This window comes from Panthera uncia (genome assembly GCF_023721935.1).
Source record: "Panthera uncia isolate 11264 chromosome B3 unlocalized genomic scaffold, Puncia_PCG_1.0 HiC_scaffold_1, whole genome shotgun sequence".
Lineage (NCBI taxonomy): Eukaryota > Metazoa > Chordata > Mammalia > Carnivora > Felidae > Panthera > Panthera uncia.
Window position 1 is genome coordinate 13,354,737 of NW_026057582.1, and position 20,003 is coordinate 13,374,739.

Genomic DNA, 20,003 nt, shown 5'->3' on the forward strand with positions numbered 1-20,003 from the left:
AAAAAAAAAGAGAGAGATGGGGAGGGGAAAGGTGATCAGAGAATGGGGACAACAGAATTTGAGCACTTCGGCTTCTACAGATGCAGTGGGTATGCTAACGGTGAGACCCTTCAGAAAAGTGATTCGATCTAGGAATCCAGATACGCTGAACTGAAGGAGGCAGAAGACTGGAGGGTAAAAGGAGAGCCACTTCGCGATGGAGACACCGCTTGACGAGGCGCGTCCCCCGCTGTCCTCAGTGAACCGTGTGCTTCTGGCTACGGTAATGTCCTCCTGTGCAAGCTGAGAGTGTCCCCGTGTGTAAAGTCACTAATGCACGGTGACCACAGTCTTGCCCTGCTCTTCTCGCCAGCCACCTAAGGGATGGGATGCTGCTCGCTGGGCCGGCCCCCGGGCCATTTCTCCCTGTGGCGAGACCCGGTAACAGGCTGAATGAGAAAAAGCTACAACAGGTTGGAGAGGTGAAGTCACTTATGACGACAGAGAACAGAGAGAGATGGGGGAGGGTGTGAGGGGGGGCAGGCCGGCTGAGAGAATCCGAGATAAGACGCCGCAGAACTCCTGTGACATATGGGAGACTATGAGAGAAGAGAAAGAACATTCCTCTGTTATAAGTACTGTTTTTTTAAATTTACGTTTATTTCTTTTTGAGAGACAGAGAGAGACAGAGCACAAGAAGGGGAGGGGCAGAGAGAGGAGACACAGAATCCAAAGCAGGCTCCGGTCTCCAAGCTGTCAGCACAGAGCCCGACGCGGGGCTCGAACCCACAGACCGTGAGATCATGATCTGAGCCAAAGTCGGACACTTAATCGACTAAGCCACCCAGGCTCCCCAAACATTCCTCTGTTATAAATGGGAGACTCTAAGATTCTTTGGAGAGGGGCCCCTGGGTGGCTCAGTCGGTTAAATGTCCGACTTTGGCTCAGGTCATGATCTCAGGGTTTGTGAGCTCGAGCCCCGCGTTGGGCTCTCAGTGCAGAGCTCGCTTCAGATCCTTCTTCAGAGCCAGCTTCAGACGCTCCGTCCCCTTCTCTCCTACCCCTCCCCCACTTGTGGGTGGGTGTGTGCCAGGGTGTGCGTGCGCACGCATGCAGGCATCCGTGCTCACTCGCTCTCTCTCTCAAAAATAAACATTTTTTTAAAAAAAGATTCTTTGGAGATATGCAAGCAAAAACTGAATTTACTTTCTCATTACTTTGGGCTAATTGACCATGCTTCTTTGAATGGCACACCACCCTTGGGGCCCCAAGGGGCGCAAGAATTATTCGGGTTACATTCACGCCAGATCTGTCTCTCTCTTGCGGAGAAAAGTATGGGGGGGGGTGGGGAGAGAACAGGATGGCATCCAGGACAAAAGATGGAGAAGGCACCATGCTTCATAGGAGAAGAATTTGGTGAAACCAGCTGAGATTAGCACGTCTGTGGACGAGCCAGCGTGTGCACAGGGGAGACTGAGAGGGATGTCCTGCAACAGAGCTCCCATTCCAAGATCCTGAAGTTTTCCAAGAAGGAAACAAATAACTGAAACAGCCCAGCGTTCACAGGACGGACAGCGTTCACAGGTGAGCTTCTTCATGAAGTTTTAGAAGCTAGCTCCCGAGAGGGATGATCCTCTCATCAATCCTGGGTGAATGCAATCGCCTAAGCCACGCCCCCCACTCCCTCTTTCCCCGTCACCAGGCACCACCGCTCCTTAAACAAGGTGTCACCATGCACCGTCACTGTTCAATGGGACAATACAGTAAAACGCTTTGAAAGCTACTGCGATGGCGTGGGGTGGGGAGCACTTGGGAAAGTACCGAACAGAAACTAGCCCTCTTACACGATCTGGATGGAAAGGTATTTTCTAAGCACAACCACAATGGAAGACATACGCAAGGAAGTATAAAACTGCACAGAAATTAAAAGCGTTTCTAAATCTAATAGATGCTGAACAGAAAACAGAAGTGGGTGGAAAGTATGGCACAAGCACCACAAAGGGCCAAAATCCTAAAAATCTAAAGCACACATATACGATGATTAACATGACACCACCCCCCTCGTTCCCGATGGCAACACAGGGGAAGAATTTGCTGGCTCATTCAGGGAAGATGAACTATAAGTGTTTTTAATAAGCACTTAAAACTAATCATCTTTTGGGGCGCCTGGGTGGCGCAGTCGGTTAAGCGTCCGACTTCAGCCAGGTCACGATCTCGCGGTCCGTGAGTTCGAGCCCCGCGTCGGGCTCTGGGCTGATGGCTCGGAGCCTGGAGCCTGTTTCCGATTCTGTGTCTCCCTCTCTCTCTGCCCCTCCCCCGTTCATGCTTTGTCTCTCTCTGTCCCAAAAATAAATTAAAAATGTTGAAAAAAAAAAATTAAAAAAAAAAAAAAAGAGTCAGACACCTAACCAACGGAGCCACCCAGGTGCCCCTCCCCAACGTTTTAATGTTGATTTATTTTTGAGGCTGGGGGGTGGGTGCGGGTGGGGAGGGACAGAGAGAGGGGGACAGAGGATCCAAAGCAGGTTCTGCACCGACAGCAGAGAGCCTGATGCTGGGCTCAATCCCGAGATTACGACCTGAGCCGAAGTCAGATGCTTAACTGACTGAGCCACCCAGGCGCCCCGAGATGTTTTTATTCTTGCTGAATGCCTGTTCATGAGGTCAGTTTATAGCTTTATACTGCAGAATGGTGTTTCTCAATATTTTCTTTGAACCGGATATAATTTGATTGCAAAAGCTCTTTCTTCAACTTTGTTCCCATGCAGGGAAAAAAAAAAAAACAGATCCCAGAAACAAAATTCAGTTCAGCACCACGTAGCTTTGCATACTGACCAGGCCACATCACAAACTTGTCAGCCCAGCTCCTGAGCCCCACGAGCCTTGTAGGATGCTGCTACATGAGCGCCTGTCACAAGCCACAGCCAGGGCCAGAAAGGGGTGCCAGCATAATTATTTCTGTTAGACTAAAATGAATACGACCGTTGTGGCAAATCTGGAAATCTACCTTGAGTGTTACACCCCGGAAGCGGGGCTTGGCCGGTCTCTGCCAGAGCCTCCCAGATGGGCGCAAGCCATGTTCCCCTTCTTAGCCCAAGCCAGAGCATCCCTGCATCTGGACAGGCTGCTCTGGGCTAAATCAGCTTGCTCCTCGCGTACTTAACTACTAGCTGGTGAGGAGGTCCACCAAGACAAGAACTGAGCACATCTCACCTCCTCTCCACTCCAGCCCGGCCACCAGTTTGTCTATGCTCTGAAGCACAGGGGGCCTTGCCCTAGTTAGCAACATCCCCAAGCCACAGCCGTCCGGACCTCAGAGCTCTCAAACTTTCATGTGCACTTCTATCAAGGTCCGGGATGATGCCGATACCACGGGTTCCATCAACCACTCTCAGAACAGCAAGATCCCCGGAGGGAAGTGTCAGTCTTCAACCGTATGCCCACTCCCATCAAACGTGCCTCAAGTGCTCCCTGTACCGCCTACATCACAGCCATCTGGGGAAGTTTCTTAAAATGCAGACCCACTGCACGAGCAGCTCCGAGAGAGGGGCCCAAACACCTACATTTTAACATGCACCATACTCCCCTCACGTGAGTTCTTGTAGACGGCAAAGCTTGGGCACTGCCAGTAGAGAATTCTAAACGTCCTTACTGGACCACACCACGGGGAGCTGCTGTGCCTGCCTCGCGTGGCTTCTGACTTTGGCAGAAGGGCTTTTGCTGAATTGCACTTTGCCTTGAGGGGTCCTATGCCACGCAGGAGCACACACTGCTCTTTCATATTTACAGGCTAAAAGCTCTAGAGAGGATGACTCATCACAATACCTACTCCCATTCATGACCATCTGCGAGAAAAATTTCATTCGCGGCTAAAAAAAAAGTTGGGTGTTTTCCAAACGGCCAGCCTGGATAAGAGGAACCATTTAACGGTTGTCTTTGTCTCTTTGTTTTGACAACTGGAAGCTCAGAGCCAAACGTGGGGCTCATTTCTGGCAATTACGCAGGTCCTTTTGACCTAAACCTCTGTGTATTAACAATATGGCTCAGCTCGACTCTCCCACTCACGTGTTCTCATCTCCCCAGTGTCTTAAAGCCATCACCCTCCATTGCTAGTGCGCTGTACGTATGGATGGGTGGTAGGCATCTGAGCCGTCCACCAATATCGAGTCTTATCCACTTCCGGATTCAGGGGAGTAGGGTGGTTCCCCAGGTCCTTGAAGTTGGGTGCGGCCCTGTGATTTGATTTGGTCAATGAAATGTGTGTGGAGGGGACTTGTGTCACTTCCAGGTGGTGGCCACTGAGTTGCTGGTACTCCACACTTCAGCCTTTCCTTCCCTTTCCTGGGCAGTCCTGCAAGCATGAGCTAATGAAGAAGAGTCACAACATAAAAGAAACCTGGACCACGGGGCCCACAGAGGACCAGTCTGGGCAGTCACCACGCCCCAGGGAGCCTGGTGAGAGTAAGAAGTAAACTCCCGTTGTGCTAAGTTGCTGAGATTTGGGGATAACCTAAAACCTAAGCCTACCCCGACCATATCATGGGCAAATGACCTCAAGTCCTTTCTGGAGAGAAGCTGAGTTATAAATACACAGCAAATATAGACACAAACTCCTAACAAAAGCCTGTTCGAGAGAAAAGATATTTATAGAAGATTATGTTGAGGATACACGGTCACCCTACTTCTCTGAGTACTTCGGATTCGTTCTTGTTTCAATCTGATCACCAGCCTCTTTCAGAATCAACATCCCCGAGTTGTGTTTTCATAGTCTGCTCTTTTTAAACATACATACATAATATTTACCTATTCATTTAAGTGTATAATCCAATGGCATTAAATACATTCACTCTGTTGTTTAGCCATCATGGTCCCCAACAGAAAGGCCCTCTCCATAAAAAACCCTTCCCTTCTTCCCCCAGCTTCTGGTAACTTCTGTCCTATCTTCCATTCCTATGGAATTTCCCTACTCCAGGTACCTCATATGAGTGGAATTATATAATATGTGTCTGTGTCTGGCTTATTTCACTAAGTATAATGTTTTCAAGGTCCACCTGTGTTGTAGCATACATCAAAATTCCATTCCTTTTCCTGGCTGAATAGTATTCCATCGTGTGTACCTACCACATTGTGTTTATCCATTCATCTGTTGACAAACACTTGGGTTGTTTCCACCTTTTGGCTATAATAATTCTTTTTTAAAAAATTTGTTAACATTTATTTATTTTTGAGACAGAGAGAGACAGAGCATGAACGGGGGAGGGTCAGAGAGAGGGAGACACAGAATCTGAAACAGGCTCCAGGCTCTGAGCTGTCAGCACAGAGCCCGACGCAGGGCTCGAACTCACATACCGCGAGATCGTGACCTGAGCCGAAGTCGGACGCTTAACCGACTGAGCCACCCAGGCGCCCCTGCTCTGACTTTTAAATCAAAGGTCTCAGACAATCGGTGCATGAAATCCTCTGTTGCATTTTCAGGAAAACGTTGCTTGCTTGTGAACATCACCCACTATCCTATGCAATGTTGCCTATATAAAATCCCCAGGGGAAACATTTTTGAGGATTAGGTGTTGGGATAAGGTTGATGCTTCGTGTTTTCTGATAATAAGAATTCCAGAATGGATCATGATGCCGCCGGGGAACTTACAGCCAGATTTCAAACTTGAACAGTCACTGTTGATGCCCCGACCACACCTCTTGGGACCCCCTTTACCACTTCTGGGCACTCAGGCCGGACTTCAAATGGGCAGCGCCTGTATCTTTGTCAGAGGACTGCCCTTGGGCTGCCCACGAAGGAAAAAAAAAAAAAAAGGCCAAAAGTACAGGTTTTCCCCATTATCTGTAAGTCTGCCTTATGCTGCTTTGCTGTTATGAAAGACCTATGTTAATACTTGTCATTGCTAACTGAAAGAAACCAGAGGGTTTTTACTTTAGGAAATGCTAATTGTTTCATCTTTTTACGCCAGTTCAGTAAAAAAAAAAAAAAAAAGCAAAAACCACTCCACTTTGGGATGGTGGGGGAAATCCCTACCTGGGAATTATTCTTGTGCTCTCCCTGCTCTCCAAGCCATTTTAACCAATTCCCGACAGGTGTGGGTATAGAGATACCCTGGTACCCTTATGTAGGGTCATTCTGGGCCACGAGCTTTGCATTGTTTCAAGCTTCCACTTGGGATTGAGTGCCAGTAGCCAACTACGGTTCCTGCCCTCACAGCAGACCCCACGGTGACTTACTTCCCCTTCTGGGTCACTTCCTCCTTCACCTGCCTGTGTCCCCTGCACCTGCCGATCCTCTCAAATTCTTGACTCAGTGTCTGCTTCTGAAAGGAACCTAAATGAAGACAAAGCTCCCCTCCAGCAACTTTCCTAGTTCCATTTGCTTTCCATATTTCTGTTCTTCTTTACCCTGGTTCTGAAGTTTTATTTACATTTTTAAAAAATTCTTCCATTGTATGCTTTCTTGCATACTTCAAAGTCTTTGCAGAATAAAGCATGGTGGAACTATTTTAGACCAAGAAAACAAACACCCCCCCCAAAAAACCCCATCATGTAATGTTACACTTAAATACAAGATAAAAGATTTACTGAATAGGATCCCAATTTTAAAAAATACCTATGTACATATGTGTATGCACGGGACAAAAGAAAAGCAAGAAATGCGCCAGTTGACAATGATTAACTTGGGGTGATGTCACTGCAGATGGTTTTCCTTTTTTTCTTCTTTATGTTACAAGGAACGTGAAGCCTCCTTGTCTGTAAAACGAGGACATAGTCATACCTGTCTCATGGAGTTGTGTCGATCGAAATTAAGCGTAAGTGTAATGCAGTAATTAGCTGTATCACATATTTACATGATAATCACAGTATGTGCCTAATATGTACCCTAATAAAAGGGTAGCAGGTGCCGTAATTACGAAAGCAATTAATGAAACAATCTAAGAGGAAATGTTAGAATTGAGAAAGTAAAAAAAAAAAAACAAAAACAAAAACAAAAACAACCCATACTTCAGGCTTTGTAAAGAACATTCGCTTACATGAGCTCATTCTCCCTTGAGAACCCTTGCAGGAGGATCAGGGTTAGGGAGAGGGAGTGGGCAGGAGACGGAAACTAATATTTACTCAATGGCTAACATGTGCCAATGCCAAGGTGGCCACTTTGTAGATGTCTCAGGTGAGAAGCATGGGGCTCAGAATGGGTAAGAAACTTGCCCAAGAGGCGGGACCCATAGCTCCAACTCCAGACTCCTGGTCCAGTTTTCCTTCTGCTCCAACAGGCTCCATCGTGTCATTGCCCCTCAAGAGCCTGTGTGCATACCTGCCCACCTGTCCGTGACATTCTCAGTTTCGAAGGCACCAACGTTCACCAGTCTATACATACAAGCTGCTCCTTCCTATCTCTATGTCCCCGGGGAGCGCCAAGGGGTGGCTTGTGGTGCGTGGGGTGGATTTAGCTCCCCAGTCTCTCCCCAAGCCATCCCAAATGAATAGTCAGTCTGAATAAAAACACCGCACTAGCTATGCGGACACAGAGTCAAGGTCAGCTCCACAGTAATACTTCTCAGCCGGGTTGTTCACTCCAAGTCCTCTCTACGCAGAAATTCTGGAACCATCTTCAGAGACAAAGGAGTTGACACACTGGGGGATTTAGGGAAATCTGCGATGAGAGCCCGGCAGAGATTGTGGGCTGGGACAGAGAGCCGTGATGACTTGTACTCTCTATCCACCCCCCCACCCCACCCCCCCGCCGCCCTGGGGGCACGTGTTCTAATCATCACAGAGAATGCTACCAGAGTATGTCTTGCTACCCTGTAGCTGTCGTGTCATACGTCCTTGCTGATGGGCAGGGGCCCGGTGTGGAAGGGGCCTGGGATTATGAGCGGGACAGTGTAGCACAAAGTGCTTTAGAGAGAGCCCGTGTGTCCCTCACCCTGCCAATCCTCCCCGGCCTGCCTCCTACTCCCCAGCTGAAACCCTGGGCTTTTCTAGACTAACCCTGGGAAATCTTTCTGGACTAATCAGGGCTGAGGCTGAGCTGTTATACTTTGTGCTCCCGCTCCTGGCAGAACATCGACCTAAGACAACCATGCGTGGGAGCTTCCAGCAAGTTTGCCTTATCACCCCGCCTCACTGACAAGCTCTCCTCCCCAGCACAGGGTCCAGAGCCACAGAGCACTCGACGCACCCTGCTGCTGTTCCCCAGGCTCTGGCGGCTGGCAGCTACCACCTTTGCGGGTCATTTTTCAAAGCCCCTCATCCGCTTCAGCTCCCTCCTTTCCTCAGAATTTCCATACCATCTTCCCCAACCCCCTTCTCACTCGATTATGCTTCAAAGGTGAACGGTCTTCAGAGATGCGGTACAAAGACGCCCAACGTTTTCCTTCTGCTGAGAATAAAGGCATAACCGTCCATAGCCCTGTCACACTCTTGCTCAAAAACTCTCAATGGCTCCCAATTGCCTCTAGATAAGTTCTAGCTCCTGAGTTTGGCAGTAAAGGTCCCCCTTCATGCCTGTAGCCAGGAGACCTTCCTTCCACTACTCCATATAGATCAGGTAGCTCATGGGGCAACCCCCTAATGCAATTCTCTTCTCCTCTAGAGTGCAAAACGCTTCAGTCTCCAAACCATACCTAACACGAACTGGTTCAACCCGAAGGTCACCCCGCCCCCTTCCTTCCCATCCTCATTAGCACTTTTGCCTCCCTGGTTCCCATTTGGTAGTCAGTCCCATTCTTCTCTAAGTGTGAAGCCACGGACAATCTTTTTAATTCCGTGCCTCCCCCTCTAACTAACCCTTGCCTCACGCAGAGTCCTAAGGCAATACATGTTGCTAGGTTCCTGTTCCGATCTGTAAGCTTTCCCCCTAAAGTCACAGGGACTCAAGCTCTGTCTCCTCACCTAGGCTGAAAACCCTTCAGAGCAATTCAAGAATCATCCAACCTCCCCCACCCCGCGAACTGTGCTAACAAGCAGGCCCAGACTCAGGAGGTCTGGGGAGGGGCTGACACCGCATTGCTAACCATCTCCCAGGTGAGGCGGCTGCAGGTGCTCTGGGGAGCACATTCGGAGAAGCGGGGAGGCAACACCACCTGTTGATCAGGCAACGGCTCACATCTGTGCAGCGGGGCTGAGCGCGGAGGCGGAAGACGCCAAGACCGCGAAGCGGCCAGCCGGGAAAATGCCAGCGGGGCCGGCCGCCCCTCCGCCCCCCCAGCGACGCCCACTTACCTATGGTGGACACGACGGTGCCCACGAAGTAGAAGGCGCCGGTGAAGTCCCAGCGCGGCCGGGCGCTGTCCACGCGGATGCCGGCCTCGGTGGCCTCCTCGTAGTGGCGGAGGAAGCCGCGCAGCTCCTCGCGGCTCAGGTTGTGGCGGCGGCTGAAGTTGGCCAGGCGCTCCTCCCAGCGCTGCTTGGCCTGGCGCTCGTGCGCCAGCTCCAGCGCCGAGAAGACGGCGGCGCCGCCCAGCAGGTAGAGCACGATGAGCGCGGCGAGCAGCAGGAAGCGCGCGTTGTCCTCGTTCAGGTGGCCCGGGCCGCAGCTGCAGCCGCAACCCCGGCCGGCCATGGCCGGCCCCCGGGGGGCAGTCCCGCGCTGGGCGGCCGTGGCCTCGGGCCGACTCTCGCCCCGGCCGCCCGGGAGCTCGCGGCTCAGCCCGCCCCCGGACGCCCGACGGCCGGCTCGCCCATGACCGCTGGGCGCTCCCCCAGGCCGCGCGGCTCCCCAGGCCGCCGCCTCGTCGGCCGCTGCTGCTGCACCAGCTCCCCACGTCCGCCTCGACTCCTGGTTTCAAATCCGCTTTGTAGCCTCCGTCCCCACACGCCTTGGAGTTCTAAACGCTCAAGGTCCGAGTGACCCGGGGCACAGTCCGCTTCTTCTTGGCACGAGGACGCGGGCGCTGTTTCCACCCGACGCGCGCCCAGCTCGGCTCGGATTGGGGAGGGGGCGTGGCGCGTCCTCAGCGCAAGTTGGGGCGGACTTGCATTTCTCCCGAGGCGAAGGTCTCGGGGCCGGCGGTCTCCGTCGCTTCAACCATCGCTTCTCAAGCCGCCGACGGCCAGGGCGCGTGGTGTCAGTGTGCCGGCGCCGGTGGTGCCTCCCCAGATGGATCCGTGGTGCTGGGTGCCAGTCGCTGCGTGGCGCGGGGACTCAGGCCTCTGGGTAGTTACCCACCGGCTGCCGGGGCTTAGAGACCGGAGCAGGTTCCCGGCGGGCGCACCCCCAGGGACTGCGCGGAGCGGGGTCCACGGGTTCCTACGCCGCGCCGGGCCCCCAAGCTGCGCGGCATCCGGCGGGCGGACGGGCTGGAGGAGGAGACCAGAAAGGGAGGTTGGAATGGGCGGACCAGGGAAGTTAGGGGCATCTCCCCCGGGCAGCCTCCCTCTCCTTGCCCGGGCCATGCGCCCTTGGGTCCGGCGCGGGGGCGTCTTCCGATCCCACGTGTCCGCTCCGCGGGTGTGAAACGCGCGTCCCTAGCCAGCCCCAGCTCCCGAAGAGGGGGCCGAGGACCGGGGGCTGGAGAGTTCCATCCTCTCCATCCGGCCTTGGCCGCCTCAGTGAGCGCCAGAGATTTTGTGCTGCCGGGGCGCAGCGCAGAGCGTTCTCCCCCCACCCCATGCAGAGCAGCGGCGAGGCTCCCCAGCAAACGGGCCAGGGGCTCCCTCCCCGAGACCTCGCCTTTCAGGGGACGCCGGCGCAGCCTCTGCGCTGGACTCTCACCTCCCGGGGAGAGCCCCCTCCGCGCCGCTCTGTCGGGACTGTCCTCAGGTCCCCTCTTCGGCGCGGCTCTGCTCTGCAGAACGGCGCTGGGAGCAGAGGTCCACGCCGGGCACTGCCCTGCCTGGCTGGCTCGCTCCGACGCTGCAACAGGTGGAGCCACGCGGCTGCGGGCGGCAGCGTCTCCACCCCGGCCTCCGCCTCCCGGCCGCGCCGGGCCTCTCCCTTCCCTGGTCTCCGACCGCAGGTGCGGGCTCTGGGCGGGCCCACCCACCCGGGGGCTGCAGCGCTCCCACCCCGGGCGCGCAGATCCGGGGAGTGGGTGCTGAAGAGGTACGTTGGGTGCTTTGCGGGCTTGAGTGGGCCCCTTTTGGGCCAGAAGGGGGCGCTCCGTCTCCTCCAGACACGTCTCGCCCACACCTGTGTACTCAGCCACACACTGCCCCTCCGGAAACACCAGCCCTTGGCATGTGGGAGTGAATACGGATACAGAGAGGAATGGACGCGTGGGCATCTTCAAACTAAGTAGAAGTTCCCTGCCTCCCGAGAAAGTAGTCCCAAGCTCAGAGCCCGCCCATCACCCACTTAAACTCTCCAGGAGCGGAGAATAAACACAGAGCTCGGGATTCCAATACATCTGCCATCCCCTCAGTTCCGTTACCGACTCCTGAATGCCCTTGTTTTATTTAACTTATTGGGGGCAAGAGCTTTAGGTGGTAGTGAGTATGGAGACATGTATACAGCCAGGTGTAAAGTCCGGCAATTACTCCCCTCCCTATTTTACTATGAAAAATTTCAAACATAAGGTTGAAAGGATTTTTATATACCCACTACCTAGATTCTTACAATGAACGTTTTACTATACTTGATTTGTCATTTATCCATTCCTCTTTCTATCCTTCAACCCACCTCGTTCGGATGCCTTTCAAAGTAACTTGTAGACGTCCGTGCAACCACCTCCCCACGCTGGCCAGTACCTTTCCCTACATATCATTAAGGAGAGTTCAATATTTACAGATTTTTTTTTCTCGTGGGGTAAAACTTACATACAGTGAAATGCACAGATCTTAGGTGTACTGTTAGATGAGTTCTGACAAATGCATACACCTGCTCAAATTAAACAGCTGTCTATCCAACCTATCAACCAAGTGTCACCAACAGGTCAGTGTTCCCCATATGCTCTTTCTCAGCAAATCCCCACCCACATTCCTCCAGAAGAAATCGCTGTTCTTTTTTTTTTTTTTTTTTTTTTTCCCCCCCTACCATGGACTGGTTTTGCCTTCATGGAACTCAGTTTTGCTTGTTCTAGATCTTCATATAAATGGAATCCTACCGGGGTGCCTGGGTGGCTCAGTCTGTTGAGCGACCGACTTTGGACAGTTCGTGAGCTCCAGCCCGGCGTAGGGCTCTGTGCTGACAGCTCAGAGCTTGGAGCCTGCCTTGGATTCTGTGTCTCCCTTTCTCTCTGTCCCTTCCCCGCTCATGCTCTGTCTCTCTCGGTCTCTCAAAAATGAATAAACATTAAAAGAAAATTTATAAATGGAATCCTACCTTTCCATACTTTTACGTAAAGCATTATTATTATTTTTGAGATCTTCCCATGATATATGTCTCGGTCATTTATTCCTTTTTCTTGCTAGTATTTTTATTGTTTGAATATTCATACCCCTATTGATAGAAACCGGGGCTATTAGAATTTCTTGGCTATCCTAAAACAGGAACATTCTTGTACAAATTTTTGTGGATCCGTTTTCGTATCTCTTAGGTAAATACCTAGGAGTGGAACTGCTGGGTCATAGGGGAGGTGTGTCGTTTTATATGAAACTGCTTAACATTTTTCCAAAGTAGCTGTACTAACCAACAATGCACAATAGTTCCATATGTTCCATATCCTTGTAAACATTTGGCAGTATCAGTCATTGTGATTTTAAACATACTGGTGGGTGTGCAGTGCTCTCTCATTGTGGTGTAATTTGCATTTGCCTGCTCTCTTAATGTGTTTATGGCCATTTGCATATCTGCCTTTGTAAATAATCTGTTGAATATTAATGCTGAAAATATTTCTTGAGATATTGTAAGTTATCTGTTGAATATCTGTTTAAAAATGGATTTCTCTTTTTTATTATTGAGGTGTAGGTATTCCTTATATATATGTAGATCAGTCTTTTCTCAGATACTTTTTTTTTTTTTTTTTTTTTTTTTTTAGTAGCTTCACATCCAGTGAGGAGCCCAACATGGGTTTGAACTCAAGACCCTAAGATTAAGACCTGGTCAACCCACTGAGCCACCCAGGCGCTCCTCAGATACCTATCTTGCAAATATTTTGTCAGTCCATGGCTTGCCTGTTTATTTCCTTAATGATGTTTTCTGATGGTATGTTTTTAATTTTGGTGGAATCCAATTTATCAATCATTTCTTTTATGTTTGGTGCTCTTTTTTATGTTAAGAAATCATCACTTCCCTCAAGCGTGTATAGTTTTCATGGATTTTTCCTCCCAGAAATATTATAGTTTTAGCTTTTATAGTCAGATTATGATCCATTTTGTTTCTATATTGTGTGAGGCAAGAATTAAGGTTCATTCTATCTATATGGATATCCAGTTATTCCAATGCCATTTGCTGAAAAAAACAAGCGTGAATTTATTTCAGAAATCTGCATCTTGTTCATTTTTCATCCCTCTTTATGCTAATGCTACAGTATTTAGATTGCTTGTAGCTTTACAGTAGGTCATAAAGTCGGGAAGTGTGAACCCTCCAACTGTGTTGTCAAGATTGTCTTTGGATATTACAAGACCTCTACATTTTTGTAAAAATTATAGAACCAGCTTCTTAATTTCATCAGAAAAAGCCTTGTGGGATCTTCATTAGAATTGTGTTGAAACTATCCTGGGGAGTACTGACCTTTTAATTAATGAATGAGGTTTATTCCTCTATTTACTTCAGTCTTTTGGGTAGTTTTCATGTAGAAGTCTTGCACACTTTTTGTAAATTCACTGTAAAGTATTTTAGGTGTTTTCATGCTATCGTAAATACCAAGATTTCATTTTCCAGCTGTCTGCTGTAGTATATAAACATTTAATGCAAATTAACTTGGTTCCTGCAACCTTAGTGAATTCACTTATAGTTAATTCCTTTAGGATTTTCCATATAATCATGCCATTTGAAATAGAGTTTTGCTTCTTCTTTTCTGAGATTTATTTTTCTTGTCTTACTGCAATGGTTAGGACCTAAGTATAATGGTGAAGAGGAGAGGTGGAAGGAGATATCCTTATCTTGTTCATGATCTTAAGGGAACGCCTTCAGTTTTTCACTGTTAAATAGAATGTTAACTGTGGGTTTTTCATAGATATTCTTTATCAGGTTAAGTTTCCTTTTATTTCTAGTTTTCTGGGAGTTTTTTTTTTTTTTTTTTATCATAAATGAGGGCTGAATTTTGCCCAATGTTTTCTCTGCATCTTTTGCAATGATCATATAGTCTTCTTTATTCTGTTAATGTGTAATTGCATTAATTACTTTTCTAACGTTAAGCCAAGCTTGCATTTCTGGGATAACTTCCACTTGGGGTTCCTACTCTTATTTTCACTCTTCTACTTGTTCTGGGTTCACTTTGCTGCTTTTTCCTAGCTTCTTATGGTAGATGCTTAAGTCACTGATTTTAGATCTTTCCTCTTTTGTATTATTAGCATTTTAAAGTTATATTTTCCTGTTAGCCCTGTGCTAGCTGCACCCTAAAATTTTTGGTGTGTTGTATTTTCATATAAATTTGTTCAAAATATTTTCTAATATTTCTTCTTTGACCCATGAGTTATTTAGAAGTGTGTTGCTTAATTTCCAAATATCTGGGTGTGGTTTTTTTTTTTTAAGACAAATCATTTATTTCTAATATTTTCACTGTGGTCAGAGAATCATATTCAACATGTTTCAATCTTTCTAAACTTATTGTTTTATGGTCCAACATATGATCTACCTTAGTGAACATACCATATGCACTTGAAAAGAATATGTATTCTACAGTTGTTGGGTATAGTGTAGATTCTATAAATATCAATTAGGTCTAGGTAGTTGACAGTGTTTTTCAGATCTTCAGTCTTTACTGATGTTTGTTCTAGTTATTCTATTGATTGGTGAGAGACGAGTATTAAAATCACCAACCCATGATTGTGGAATTGTCTATTTCTCCCTCTAATTATGCCAGTTTTTTATTTTATATACTTTGAAGCTCTGTTATTAAGTATAAGCATTTATAATTATCACATCTTACCGATATAGTAACCCTTTTGTTTTTATGAAATGTCTCTATCTCTGGTAATACCCTTTACATTCAAGTTTACTTTATCTGATATTAATCTGTCACCACAGGCTTTTTGTACTTAGCATTTGTGTGGTATCTTTTCCATTTACATTTATCCTGTTTCTTTATGTATTTAAAGTGGATTAGTTGTGAACAGCATATCGTTGAGGTTTGTTTGATTGGTCTGGTTTTATTTTTGGTTAGGTCTGACAATCTACACTTTTGAACTGGATTGATTAGATCAATGATGTTCAAAAGAATTTCTGTAAAGATGGAAATATTTTGTAAATATTTGTGCTGTTCAATATAGTAGTCTGATATGGTGGTGACTATTGGGCATTTGAGTGCCACTGAGGAACTACATTTTTAGTGTTAATAATTTAAGTTGAAATATTACATGTGGGTAGTGGCTATCATCTTAGACAACATAGGTTGAGCCCATTTATATTAATGTAGTGATTTATGGGACTGGATTCAAGTCTACCATTTACTATTAGTTTTGTTTGTCCCCATTGGTTTTTGATCCTCCTTTCCCATCTTCTTTTGGATTAACTGAATATTTTTTAGAATTCCATTTTATCTCTTGACTTTTTAGCTCTATGCCTTGGCATTATTTTTAAGTGTTTACTCTAGGAATTAGCTTTTCTTGGTCCTCTAAGAGTTACTATTGTACAACTTAGTGTAAGATATAGAAACCTTGCAACTGTACAGGTTCATATCCCACCCTCTTCCCAACGTTTACTGTGGTTGTTATTCAAATCACATCTCCATATGCTAAAACCTCACAATACAATTTTTTGCTTAAATAGGAATATACATTTTTATGCAAAAATTCAGATTTTATATTTATTCATTCTTACATTGGTCGAAATTGACGTCAGGAATTTATAGGCAAACAATAACTTATTTTCTACCTCCTAGCTGAACAAAAAATACACACAATGTGGCTTTATCATTAGACAAGACTTGCATTTTTTACATTTCTCACCAAGAGTGCAATATTGTCCTTGAACAAAATACCCAGATTACCAAGGAAACCATCTTTGGAGGAAGTGTTTAATAAGCATATTTTATTTAAATAAATCCTCTGTGCAGCTCACCAGCAGTTCCTTATTGGAAACATCAGTATTTCCATATCACAGTTCCCAAGAGGACTTTAAAGGCTCAAAATTCAGTGTCTCCTTTGGCGTGCTTCTCTCTTGATTCTACCCATCTCCATCTTCATACATTTTCTGGAGAATGTTCATCAGTCCCTCACCAGGATCTGTTTCAGTGTCACAGGAGGGCTTTTCTTTTTCTTTGTGTCCTTTCTCAGCCCGAGTCAAGTAGGCCCACTGCATGCTTTGCGCTTTCTTTATACAGAAGGTGAGGACTGTACAGTCTTGACTTTTTTTGAAGCACCTTCCACAGAGATGGGTTTCAAGAGATTATTCAGTCATGGAGTAACTCTTCTCATTTAGATTCTTTACCAAAAGATCAAATGGCCTCTCTGTGAAATGCACCTGCACATTCTCAGTGATGAGCTGGTGAACTCTGGTGACGTCTGTGAAAATCTACATTACCTTATCTGCCCGATCTCATCAGTCATTGCCGATTTTCACCATATATCCCGTTGTAATGGGAGCAACCACAGCAGCTGGCTTTCCATTGTCAAGAAGTTCTGCTTTTCTCTGATTCCTACTGCATCACGTTCTTGGTTTCTTTCTCAATCTTGGATTTTTCAGTTGTAAGGGTAGCACGTACTCTTTTTCTAGTGGCCTTTTTCAGCAGTACCTTCACCTCTTCTAGATCTTTCTGAAGCTTCCAACTTCCATCTGCAATGGAGTGACCCTCGGTTTCTGCAATCAGCATTGATTTAAAGAAGCTTCCTGTCCTCTGGCTGGTATAGCGGGGCGGGGTGGGGGAGGGGGGAGAGCGGTCGGAGTCTCTTCGGAAGCTGAAACTGTGGTCCCACAAGGCCAGTGCTACAGCTGCACAGGGGAGAGAACAGGGATGCGGAGCGCACTCACCGGGTGCAGACCCGCCTAGTGTGAGGCCCAGCCTGCCTCCTCAAAATAGATTTCTTAAGAGGAAAAAAAAGTTCTTTTATATTTGTGCAGATATTTGCTCTTTTCTTTTTTTAATGTTTTTATTTTTAAGAGAGACTGGGAGGAGGGGAGGGGCAGGGAGACAGGGAGACACAGAATCCGAAGCAGGTTCCAGGCTCCGAGCTGTCAGCACAGAGCCCAAGGCGGGGCTCGAACTCTCCAATAGTGAGATCATGACCTGAGCCGAAGCCGGCCGCTTAACCGACTGAGCCCCCCCCAGGCGCCCTGATATTTGTTCTTTCTGATGACTTTCCTTCACTCCTGAATATTTGAGCTTCTCTAGGGTATGTTCTTCCTTCAGCCTGAAGAATGAACGATAGCATTTCTTGCAGTGCAGGTCTGCTAATTCTCTTAATTTTCTTTCATCTGATAATGTGGTTGTTTTGTCTTCATTCCCGAAGGATATTTCCGCTGGATAGGATATACATTGCCGAGGTTACCTTTCCTTCTGCGCGTTGGAAACATTTCATGTTGTCTTCTGGCCTCGTGTGCCTGAGGAGAGCTCGGCTGTCAGGTCGCTGTTCCTGTTCCTGCTGGCTGCTTTCAAGATTTGTCTTTGTTTGTCTTCACTAGTTTCAGTAGGAGGCACCCAGTGGGGGTTTCTGTGTGTTGCCCTGTTGCTTATGCACTGAACTTCTTGAATCTGTACATTTGTGTCTCACCAAATTTTTAGCCATTATTGCTTTAAATAGCTTCTCTGCCCCATACTTCATCTCCTAGGATTCCAGCCCCATCGAAGTTAAACCGTTAGATGTTATCCTTCAAGTGTCTAATTCCCACCCACCCCCGATTTTCAGCTTTATTTTTTTTGGTTCTTCAGATTGGGTAACTTCTGTCTTCAAGTTCCCTGACCTCTCTGTCATCTCCATTTTGCTATTAAGCCCATCTACTGAAACTTTTAATTTCAGATTGTGAGAAAACAGAAAATGCACAGATTGGTTCATGCCCCCAGTTCCTGAAACCCTTGTAAATTCCTAAGTGGTCACAGCACTAGGAACATCTTATGTTCTAATGGGGTGGCTCTGGGTGGGTTCGTGGACTGGGGCTGGTCACCAGAAAGACCAAACTGTGATTAGAAACTTGGAACTTTCAGCACCGCCCCCCCCCCCCCCGCCATTCTATAGGGTGGGGGAGTGGGGCTGGAAATGGACTTTATGATTGATCGTGCCTCTGTGAGGCAGCCTCCATAAAACCCCAATAGTCCAGGGTTTGGGGAGCTTCCAGGTTGGTGAACACATCACACAGGGAGGGTGATGCACCCAAACTGCACAGGGACAGGTACTCCTGCGCTCAGGACCCTTCCAGATCTCACCCTAGATACGGCTTCACCTGGCTGTGCACCTGTGTCCTTTATCATTCCTTTAACAAACTTGCAGGAAGTGTTCCCTTGAGCCCTTTGAGCTGCTCTAGAAAATTAATTAAATCTGAGGAAGGGTAATGGGAACCTCAGATTTGTAACAGAGGACAGAGGAGCCAGAAGTACAGTTGACAACCTAGACTTGCACCTGGCATTGGAGGGGGGTGGGCAGCCTTGTGGGACTGAGCCTTGTCCCTGTGAGATCCGACGGCACGTCCAGTAGACAGCGTCAGAATTTCAGCTGGAGGACACCTGGCTGGCATCTCAGAATTGCTTGACATGGGAAACACCTGCACACATCTGCTGAGCACAAGTGTTTTGAGTGTGGTAGTCATGTGAGCGCACAGGGGGGAACCGCTCCCCTCCCCCCACTACACAGATATGATAGTTTCCAGTTCTAAGGTTTCCATCCAATTCTCTAAAAATGATCACTCTGCTGAGATTTGCTATCTTTTCATTCAACGTGTTTGTTTTTGTTTTTGTTTTTTACACTCCTGAACACAATTTTATTAGCTGTTTTAAAAATCTTTGACTACAATTTCTGGGTAGGTCTCCTTTGCCTGTCTTCTGAGAATGAGCCATGTGTTTTTATTATGTATTGATTTGGATCATATGCTAAGAATTGTTAACTGATATATAATTTATGATAAGCTGTAGAAACTCTGAATTCTGTTATGTTCCTCTGAAAATAATAATTATTCTTACATAATGTCTCCCCTTGCGATGGGAAATAGCTCAAGTTTTGGTTCAGTTATTTTAGCCTTAGCTGTGCATGAACATTTCACTGGTCAGCCAGATATTTGGTCAGCCAGATACACAGAATTTGGGAATCCTCTCTCTGGCTCTTTTCTGTTGTTTCCCCCTTCCTGCTCAGAGGCTATGGTTGCTCCAAGCCCTGTACTCTGGGTCTTCCAGGCAGCAAGACTATAGATTTCCACTGGATGTTTACATGCCTTGCATGGTGCAGACTGAGAGCTGACCTCAGGCCCAAAGTGGTTAAAAAATAAATAAAAACAAAACAAACAAAAACAGGAAACTCACCTCATGTGGTGCCTTTCTTCCAGTTGTCGACTCCCCATCAGTTTCTGCCTGCTTTCAGTCCCTTGAGCCGCTGGTTTCTGAAGACTTCCCCCCCGCCCCCCCAGAGCTTATGTTGTTTACTTCTGAAAGAGGTGGTTCAACTGGAGATATTCGGCCCTGCCAGAAACCTGAAGTTATCTGTTTTCTCCCACAACATTTTTATTTTTGTTATTTTTTTTAGAGAGAGCACAAGTGGGGGAGAGGGGCAGAAGGAGAGAGCGAGAGCTTCTTAAGCAGATTCCACGCTCAGCACGGAGCCTGACTCAGGGCTCAATCACAGGACCCTGTGATCACGACCTGAGCCGATATCAAGAATCGGACACTTAACTGACTGAGCCACCCAGGTACAACCACCCAGCCCAAAACATTTGTTTAATGAGATTTTCAAGCACACGCCAAAAGTACAAGAAATTTATAGTGGTGACCTAGATCGTACAATTAAAATTTCCTAGACTTTATCATAACTGTATCCATAAATACACCGTATTTCTATGCATT

General features: G+C 47.4%; 1 protein-coding gene and 1 pseudogene across 1 annotated transcript in view; both read right to left on the minus strand.

Annotated features, from left to right (window-relative positions):
• Positions 1-10,278, minus strand: part of KCNK13 (potassium two pore domain channel subfamily K member 13) — a 106,586-nt gene extending 96,308 nt beyond the window's left edge. The window contains exon 1 of the mRNA XM_049612335.1: positions 9,202-10,278. Within this exon, the coding sequence (XP_049468292.1) occupies positions 9,202-9,541 (340 nt within the window). The 5' untranslated portion in view covers positions 9,542-10,278. The remainder of the gene's footprint in view (positions 1-9,201) is intronic.
• Positions 10,279-14,968: 4,690 nt separating this feature from the next.
• Positions 14,969-19,578, minus strand: LOC125909264 (calcyclin-binding protein-like; annotated as a pseudogene).
• Between the last annotated feature and the right edge of the window lie 425 nt (positions 19,579-20,003).